This window comes from Hibiscus syriacus, unplaced genomic scaffold, assembly GCF_006381635.1.
Source record: "Hibiscus syriacus cultivar Baekdansim isolate YM2019G1 unplaced genomic scaffold, ASM638163v2 tig00010050_pilon, whole genome shotgun sequence".
Lineage (NCBI taxonomy): Eukaryota > Viridiplantae > Streptophyta > Magnoliopsida > Malvales > Malvaceae > Hibiscus > Hibiscus syriacus.
Window position 1 is genome coordinate 404505 of NW_024062206.1, and position 10624 is coordinate 415128.

The 10624-nt window shown below is 33.9% G+C and overlaps 1 protein-coding gene across 1 annotated transcript; it reads right to left on the bottom strand.

Moving 5' to 3' along the window:
- Positions 1 to 1096: 1096 nt before the first annotated feature.
- LOC120203579 (glycine-rich cell wall structural protein-like) lies at positions 1097 to 2432 on the bottom strand. Its single transcript, XM_039203831.1, has 2 exons — positions 1703 to 2432; positions 1097 to 1512 (listed from the first exon to the last, which is right to left on the bottom strand). Exons 1-2 carry the CDS (start codon positions 2427 to 2429, stop codon positions 1235 to 1237), a joined length of 1005 nt encoding a protein of 334 aa, XP_039059762.1. The 5' UTR covers positions 2430 to 2432; the 3' UTR covers positions 1097 to 1234.
- Between the last annotated feature and the right edge of the window lie 8192 nt (positions 2433 to 10624).

Here is a 10624-nt window from a genome sequence, read left to right on the forward strand (position 1 = left end):
CGGCGACGACGGATGTGGCTGGCAAGGTAGGTTAAGGTTAGGGTTAGTGATTTTTAAGGATTTGGGGCTTTTTATTTAAAAAAAATCAAAATTATCAGAGCATAGTTTCTTAACGGGATTTTTTAACGGTTGTTTTAAAACAACAATAGTTTCTTTGAAAATATAAAAGACAAGCTCCCAAGAAAATTCGAAAAACCATACCACACTTAATCGAATCATCTCCACTAGGAACTCATTGAATGACTCGCAATCAAATTTGAAGCCGAACTCCCCAAACAAAACGAACCAAAACTACATTGAAGAAAGAACTCATGACATCAACCGTCACTATTTATGGTTCCTAGTCTAACAAGTTCAAGCACCACTTCTTGATTATCTCCCTCGACATTAGAATCGGGTTTCTTCCAAGCTCAATTTGATTCCTTTAAAATTGCTTTCTTTTGATTATTTCTGAGAGGGATATAGAACTCACATTCAACTTCATCTTCTTACGAGTTACTTGATTATTTCTTAATAACCCGATGACGTTTCTTTCTTTCAACCAAAGATAAAATCATATTTTAAATATCTATCATAGAATTATATTTTTTTACCCGAAAATCACCGACTTTCTTAGCAATGAGAATAGAGGAGAAAAATAAAAGGGACTACTGAATCCATTGCAAAGGAGCGATATACTATTCTCAATAAAATTAAAATGATTCGATAGAATGTTTACAAGTTTAATAGAAAAGTCTGAGCCAAGAAATGATCAGAAAAGAGCATGTGTAACCGGGATTGATTTCCTCCATACTGTAAGAGGGAATCCTAATCTAATTTAATGGTCAAGTGTATGATTTTTAGAGTTCGAATCTCCCTCTCTTAGTAAGATAATTTAACTTTATCTGAAAATTTTAAATATAAATTGTGATGAAATTATAATAAATTTTGGATTTGGTTTAATGGTTCAGTGCAATAAGAGAAGTCCAAGGTTCAATTTCCCTTTTTTATAATAGTATTAATTTATTTTTTAAATTTTATTTAATTAATGAGATACTAACATATGTTACCGCGACATCATCTAATTGATCTAAATTTAAAGATGGAGGAGCAGAAGTTGTAATAGAAACTAGAAAACTTCCTTATTTTGCTCAATAATATTAGTACGGCATTATGTCATGCCGTATCAATTACACCATGCATTAGTATGCACGTGTACAAGTTACAATATTTTTTAGCATGCAACATTTGGCAACTAAAATCCCCCTCCAATTCCTCCACCAGCACCGCCTCCACCACCTACACCACCTCCAAAGCCACCACCACCACCTGCACCACCTCCATGTCCTCCACCTACACCACCACCAATACCTCCACCTTTTCCTCCTCCAAAACCACCGCCAGCACCACCTCCATGTCCTCCACCTATGCCGCCTCCAAAGCCGCCGCCACCGCCAGCACCACCTCCATGTCCTCCACCTATGCCGCCTCCAAAGCCACCGCCACCACCTGCACCACCTCCATGTCCTCCACCTACACCACCACCAATGCCTCCACCATTTCCTCCTCCAAAACCACCGCCACACCACCTCCATGTCCTCCACCTATGCCGCCTCCAAAGCCACCGCCTGCACCACCTCCATGTCCTCCACCTACACCACCACCAATGCCTCCACCTTTCCTCCTCCAAAACCACCGCCAACACCACCTCCATGTCCTCCACCTATGCCGCCTCCAAAGCCACCGCCTGCACCACCTCCATGTCCTCCACCTACACCACCACCAATGCCTCCACCTTTTCCTCCTCCAAAACCACCGCCAACACCACCTCCATGTCCTCCACCTATGCCGCCTCCAAAGCCACCGCCTGCACCACCTCCATGTCCTCCACCTACACCACCACCAATGCCTCCACCTTTTCCTCCTCCAAAACCACCGCCAGCACCACCTCCATGTCCTCCACCTACACCACCACCAATACCTCCACCTTTTCCTCCTCCAATACCTCCACCAACTCCACCTCCATGTCCTCCACCTACACCACCACCAATACCTCCTCCACCACCTGCACCACCTCCGTGTCCTCCACCTACACCACCGCCAGCTCCGCCTCCTCCTCCAATGCCTCCACCTTTTCCAACTCCACCTCCAACACCACCACCGATTCCACCTCCAAAACCACCACCACCACCACCTCCAACACCACCGCCAGCCCCACCTCCAAAACCTCCACCTAAACCACCACCATGGCCACCACCGATACCGCCTCCAGCTCCTCCACCAAAACCACCTCCAAGGGTCTGCTCAAGTTTTCGGCATTCTGCTATCGCTATGGCAAACACAAATATTATAACAAACACTCCAAGTCTTTTGGAAAATAATTTCCCCATCCTCATCTTTCTTAAACCAAAACCAAATACCCCAAAGCTCTTTTTGCCAATGTTGAGCATTAACTTAATTCAGCAAAGAACCTCTTATATACAATATCCATAGTACGTAACTATTGATACGCCATAAATGCATGCAGTTGATTAGTTGAAGAATTTTGTTTACCATTCACATTTACATAACTTTTCAATTTGTTTAATGAAATTTCCTCAACTTTCAACTTGTTTTGAAAAAAAACCTAATCTAGCCGGTGATTTGTAATTAATGTACTTTCAGCTTCTCAACTACTAGACTAATGCTTGCCAGTGCTGTACCACAACCACCGTCACAAAATCTTGATGACACAATCCTAGGGCTGTAGTTTAGTGGCCCAAGTTTTAGTAGTGAGAAGTTCGAATTTGAGTCGAAACTCAACTCAAGCTCGATTGAATACTATCAATTAAAACTAAGGATGAATCAAGATGTGGATGCTGAAAATTTCAAATTCTCTCGTAGTTTAAGTTTTTTTTGTATTTTTTTATTAATAATCTAGTTACGTATAATTTAGTGGCCCAAGCTTAAGTAGTGAGAAGCTTGAGTTTGAACACAAATTCAATTGAATATTTAGAATCAAGGATGGAGAAAGAAGATATTGATACTGAAAATTTTAATTTCACTGATAGTTTAAGTTTTCTACATTTTTTTATTTATAATCGAATTTCATACCCATAAAATCATGTGTTTCTAACTAGGGCAGAATTCTACTAAAAATAAATCAATCTATTTAACTTTGATTTGATTAAATTCGTTTATATAGTATATATTCAAATTTGTATTTAAGGTAAAATCTATTTTTTATGTAATTTAGATTAACATCCGATACATTAATAATGTATACTACATGTATTGTTAGTAACTTAGAAATTAATATATTATTATTAAATTTTAAAATTAAATTAAATTATTTTTCTACTTAAGTGACATTGTTTAATTTACTAATCGTGCATAAATTATTAGAGGTGTTTAAAAATACTCGACTCAATTGACTTGGCCTGTAGACCCGTCAACCCGAACATAAAAAACAGTGTAATTCTCTAAAAAAAATACTTGAACAGGTCGGATACCTGACTTGTAATTTTTTTTGGGGTAGTTGGGCTGGGTCTAGGCCAAATTTTCTTTATAACCTAGTACCCGACCCAACCTGGTAGTTTTAATATATATATATATATATATATATATATATATATATATATATATATGTTTAAGTTATATTTTTATTTTAGGTTATTAATATTTTTACCTTAAAATTAAATATATATTCATAAATTTTTTTAGATTTGTATTATGTACTTTTAAATTTTATTTTTTTCAACGAAGTTTTTATTAATTTGTCAATTTGAGATTCAAAAAAATCGCAATTGATATTGATATTTTTAATGTTTTCTTTTGGAAATAAACTTTAATATATATATATATATATTCAAATATTATTTATCTTTGAATCTAACTTCAAATCAAACTAACTTCAAATCACTAATTTATGTGTGTGGATTGTGTATTATGAACTTTTAAATTTTTATGAATTTCCTATGTGATTTAAAAAAAATTAAATTAATATATAAATCGAGTACCCGTGATCCAAAAATGCGGGTACCCAAACTTAATGGGTCTGGGCACAGGTCGACAAATGTAGTACCTGAAGAACCGAGTACTTGGTACTCCGAGTACCCGAAAATGCGGATACCCATTTTTAAACCCTATAAATTATGTCTCATTGGTATATCAATATTATTACATACAATTTATTGAAGAAATAATAATTTAATATTAAATATTAAATTGATTATTATTGGATATAAATGTTTGTTTGAAATTTACTTTATATATTCTACTTATTTTGATCTTAACATTTAAAATCTAAAAGCTTAATCTTAAAATATTAAATTCTAAACCTTGAATTCTTGATCTTGAATTATAAACATTTGTTAGTTTTAGATGTTTTGGGTTTAAGTATATATATCTTTAGGTATTGTACATAATACGTTGTCAATAATTAAAAAAATTCTGAACAAATGTTAACTTTTAATCACCTCAAACTAATTAAAAAAATTATAAACACTAAAATCTAAATTCTTAAATCGCTAAACCTTAGATAAAATACATATCATTTAAATATATAATTTTATAATATAAATCAAAATTTATTTGATTTATATATCAAATATTTATATAAAAATAAAAATATTTAAATAAATTATTAAATTATTTAAATTCTAAAAGAACTTGATTTTAATTTGAAAATAATAGATTATTGAGTCGAAACTCATAACTTTGAGTAGAAATACCTCATTTAAACTCTAGGGTAAATCATGCATTTAGTATTTAAACTATATCTAAAGTCTAGTAACTAAATTTTTTATTTTTTTCAAAATCATACCTAAAGTTAATTTTTGTTTCATTTTAGTATCATGTTCAAAATTTAATATTAAATTTTGTAAATAATTTAAAGTTTAAGTACTAAAACGGATCAAAACTGATAGTTTATGTGCTAAATGAGTTAAATTTTTAACGCCGAGGTAATAAAATGAAACAAAAACTAAATGTTAGGTATAGTTTAAAAAAAATAAAAAGTCTAGGTACAAAACTGATCAAAACTAATAGTTTATGTACTAAATATATAGTTTACCCTAAACTCTACTCGATCCTCTAAACTGCTTTCATATAATAATTGAAAACGTCAAATTCAAGCTTTCCATCGGTGTTTACGGGCCTGTCGGCACTCATCAGCATGCAGTTTCAACGTTTTAATTAATACTCATATGAATGATAGGTGGTGCGCACATGTCATGGTATTAGTTAAGGAAATATTTAAAACACTACTTTTTCTCACGCTGCCTTTATTTTTGGCCAAGAAAACAAGTAGTTCTCCCATGTGATATGTTTAATTTGTCATTGAATAACTTTTCTTGTAGTTTCTCTCTTATTAGGACGTTAACGGAAATTCGGGGCTCTTTTTCATATCATTCAGAATTGAAGGGTTAATATAATATTTGATTATTACATTTGGCTTTAAAACTTAAATTAGTATCAATATGTTTTTTTTAATAAACCGTACAACTAGTTATCTCTCCACATGATAAAACATAATGCAAACGTTGGATAATGGTCCGAGCAGACGCAGATCTTGTTTGAAGAGTAGGTGTTAGACTTGTCAGGTTACACTCATATCCTTGTTAAACAAAATGATATTCTGGGTTTGAAAAAATCAAAGGACATATTGATTTAAAGTCGGTTTTCCTATTCGATAATTTGAAAGAACAAATATTTGTTGATCTGCCTCTTGGGTATGTGAAGTGTGCAAATGAGAACAAGCTGTACAGGTTCAAAAAACGTCGTTTACGAATTGAAACAAACTCCTAGAACTTTATATAGTTGTATCGAGGATTACTTTTTAAAACAAATTTCGTATGAAAATACAATTTTTTTATTAACGTTGATGAAGGAGTTGAGATGATCATTGTTTGCCTCTATGTTGGTTATCTTATTTTTATTAGGAGTGATGTTGCCATGTTTGACGAATTTAAAAATTCCAAGATGGTTAAGTTTGATATTATTGATATTGGCATGTTGTATTATTATCTTTTGGATATTGAAGTGATATAATCTGTTGTTGGAATTTTTATTTCTCATAAGTTATATGTGCAAGAGATTTTGACAGGTTTGGATGAAGAATTAAAATTCTGTTGACACCTCGACTGAAGTAGAGTTAAAGTGTGTTCTAAATCTTAAAGGAAAGGAAATTAACAACCCCTCTTACAAGTAAATGGTGGGAAGCTTGATTTATTTGACTGCAATAAGACCGTACAATATACATGTTGTAAGTCTCATCAGCAGGTTTATGGAATGTGTAAAGGAGACTCATCTTTAATTGCAAAAATAGTTTGATATTTGAAAGGTACTCCTAGTTATGAATTGTTTTGCAAGAAGAATGAAAAAGACATATTTGTTTGGCTTCGCATACAGTGATTATGTAAGCGATCTTGACGATAAAAAAGAACTTTGAGTTATGCTTCTATGCTGGGTAAATGAGTTATTTCATGGTCTTCAAAGAAGTAATCGTCACTTTATCTAGTAATCGAAGTTGAGTTTGTAGCTGCTACAACTTGTGTCTCCTAAGCCATTTGGTTGAGAAATATTCTTGAAAAACTACACTTGTTATATAGTAAGGAACAACAACAATTTTTCCGATGAATATGACCATTATATTGCAAAACAAATAAGTACATAAGACAAGACAAAACAAGCCCCAGCAGAGCACTACTCCCAAAGATCCCAACCTATACAAATCTGCTCATTTACAGCCCCCACCCGATTATAACCCCTACCTCTCAGCTTCAATACAACAACCTCATTGATGCGCGCAAATACATAATGTAACGCCTTGAATCCCGAGTTAGTATTTCGGGTCAATCCGAGACTCAAAGTTGAGCTCAAAAGATCTAATAAAATAGTTGGACCAAGGTTATTGTTAGTGGGCTTGAGATGAGGCCCAAAAGATTTGTGCTTAGGGATGAGTGTTTAGGAAATAGGAAGTGGAGGGGCTACTGGTGCAATTATCCCCTTGATGTTTTGAAATCTGAAAACCCTCCCTTTTACATTATGTTTATACATGAACTAACCCCTTACAAACTCACCAAATACTCTTCCTATCTTCTCATCTTTTTCTCTTCTTCATCTTTTCCTAAATTGAGAAACTTAGAGAAATTCAAGCTTAGTTGAGTAAATCCAAGGTAAGATTTCAATTCCTTGTTCTTCAAGCTTCAATCTAAGCTCCACTTCTCAAGTTTTTAGCTATAAAAGCTAAAATGGATTTTGAGAGATTATGAGGGTCCATGGTTCCTAGCTTGTAACTAGTGGATTCAATGTTAAAGATTTAGTCTTTAATCTCAATCTAAGAGTCTAGTTGGGTTGGTAATCCCTTTTTCTTACCTTGTTTAGTGAAAGAAGTGGAAGAGAGGTCAAAATCAAGAGTCAAAGAAAAATTGAGCATTGGTTGAGTTGAGAGAGTTCTAGCCATTCAAGGACCAACGTAACACATTCACAACCATTTTATACTTTTAGTGAGTCTTTATAAGAGTAAGATGATATAATGTTTAAGTTTGAGCATGATAGGCATTCCCATGATAGAATTCATGTTTTAAAACTATAAATATGTTTAAAGCCTCGATTATGACCTTTGTTGATCAAATAAGACTTTAATCATGTTTGGGGACCTCACTAAGGTCTTTGGGATAGAAGAATAGAAGTTTTCATACTTGTTTTATACCTTTTGCATGTCGAGTCTTGATACTATAGGATTAGTATCGAGACATGTTCTTTAATTCTGGGTAAAATATGATTTTCCGGGTAGGAGTATCGATACTTTGGGTCATAGTCTCGAGACTCCCAGGTTGGTATCGAGACTGAAAATCTAGAGAGCTTAAAAGTATCGGTACTTCTATAAAGTATCAAAACTTTGTCATGAGTATTGATACTGAATGGCCGGTATCGATACTCACAGTCTGTTTTGGGCTAAAAAGTATATTTTTAAGGGATTTAGACGCGAGTACCTCAACACTTCATTATATCATCAAATAAGACTACAAGTGCAAATATTTATAATGTTAATTACACTTAGAAACAAGATCAATTAGGGTAACATAAAATTAGCCTTGATTGATGCTCGGGAAACGATCAACACACTTGAGATTTCTTTATAAAATGCTAGTAGTATCGAAAGTATAGTTTCAGTCTAGATATATCCTTAGGTAGTACGCGAGGCACTTTAAGACAACTAGCTTGGGCGAAAGGTCCGACACTCAAGGAGTGAACTTGTCGAGGGGGCTGACCGATGCAGAAATTTTGGGCAACCAACCTCGGTAGATTAGAGGAGTGTGTGAGCTCCGAGATGCAGAACCCTCAACCGCACCATGATGTCTACCATAGAGTAGAGAGTGCAGTATACGAGTATACTCACTATTTTAGTTTATCAGTTAACTTGAGCATGACATGAGCAAGTTAGTTGAGGAACAGTCCGAGGACTTTTTTCCAGAAGTGATTCTGACCCAGATAGTGCAGAGTACATCTCAATTCATCTTTTTAGAGGGCATGTATACTTGTGGATCTTTTGTATATTTTTGTATAAGTCTTAACTTATTTTAATGAGGGTCTGTATGATTTGAATTTCTATTTTTGGGAGCTCCTAAATTAAATTATTTTATTTAAACTATGGTTGATTTATCTTAACACAAATATTTACAAATGATCGTTTTAAATGGAGAAATTAAAAATGAAAAATTTTGGTTACATACCTCGGTGGTTTCGTGTGACATTCTGATCGATCGACTGAGTCGTACTGACTTCAGAAGAGGTGTGCTCCAGCTTCCTGAACGACCTAGCATTCCTTCCACGCCATATCAATGCAACCGAACTATTCCAAGCTAGCTTCAGAAATTGACATAAGAGATCTTCTCCTCAAACTACCACTGGCCCAAGTAAGCTCCGACCTCCAGCTCAACACTTGACGAGCCCCTCGTCAGCTGACACAACCACAGAACATTCCCCCAAATCTGCCTAGAAAAGTCGTAATGAAAGAATAAATAATCACGAGTTTCCAAATCCTTCTTATATAAAACACAAAGGTCATCCACATGCATTCCAAAGTCTAGGAGCCTGCATTTGGTGGGAAGCCTTTCAAGAACAGCCATCCATGCAATGACTGAATTCCTAGGAATATGATCCAAGTGCCAAACCAAACTATCCCACAGAACCTTCTCCCCCTTCGGCCTAATTTCCTCCCACACAAGGCTAACTGAGGATAAGGAACCATCAAGCAGACCACCAATAGCCGCAGCCTGATCCCTTACACTCAGCAGACTCTGCCAAGTCCAACTGCAACTGTGGGAGGCACCTCAACCAGTCAAAATGAGCGGCCCTAAGAAACAAACATGTAGATATAAAATTGTATTATTTGATAGACCGCACAAATAACATAGTGTAGAAGTGAAGATCAAATTGATAATATCTTTATTAAATCTATAAAGAGAATTACATTTCAGAAGATGCGAAAGTTGTTTGAAATCTACTCTTTAAAAGATCTACAAATTTAAAATTGACATTTCTTTTAAACTCAAATTTACAAAGATTTAGTTTAAAGGATGATTTGTTGAGTTTTTTTGTCTCACTTATAGCTTTGAAGACTTTATGTTTAAGAATTTTGTTGTTAATAATATTAATTAATTTCACTAATTTTAAATATTTATCAATGGTGATTTCTTTTTTTAACACGTAACAATTTCTTCTTTATTCAGTTAAAGCATTGATCTATAAATAATATAATGCAATGAACTCCAATGTCTTTGAGTTCATGATTCCTATCTCTATTTTAACCTCTATTCATTTTAGGTCTAGTGCCAAAATAAGTGTCAAAATTATATATTGATTCTCACATAAGTGTTTAATCTATTTTTTGACTCATTCAAATGTCTAATGTTACAAAAGTTAATCATTTATATGTTTTTGTTATTAAATATATCCGTTAAGTAACACATGTCACAATATTAAATTTTTAATTTTTTTATTTTTCTTAAAAATAAAAATATTATTAAAACATTAAAAAAAAGAACTCAAACTCCCTCCCCTCTCCCTCCCCTCCCCTCCCTTATTTCCATTTCCATGGTCAAACGACCAACCAAATGACCAAGTGGTCGGCTGTCACAGTTAGATAAACAGTTAATTACCACGATCGATCAAAAGAATTTAAGAGATTAAGTATTTTGGACTTTAAGGATTAAAGATTGAAGTTTATGGATTTGAAATTTTTGGGTTTTGAGATGATAGCAATGATTATGATCAATCAGTGGATGGTCGTTGACATATGGGTGATGGTCGTCGATGAATAGGTGGTCGAAAATGATCGACGGTTGAAGTAAAAGAATTAAAATAAGAGATTTAGGGAGTTTGGGGTTTATATTTTTTTTAAAATTAGGTCTTTTCAATAATAAAATATTTTAATTTTTTTTTTAAAAATCTAAAATTATCAGATTGTCACATGTGTCGTTTAACGAGATCTTCTAACTTTTGTTTGAACCGATACAACTAAATGAGTAACGTTTATAATGTTAAACATCTAGATAAATCAAAAAATAATTTAGACACCTATTTGAGAATCAATATATACTTAGGCACTTGTTCTGGTATTAAACCTTCATTTTAAGTTTTTATCACCTTTATATTCAAG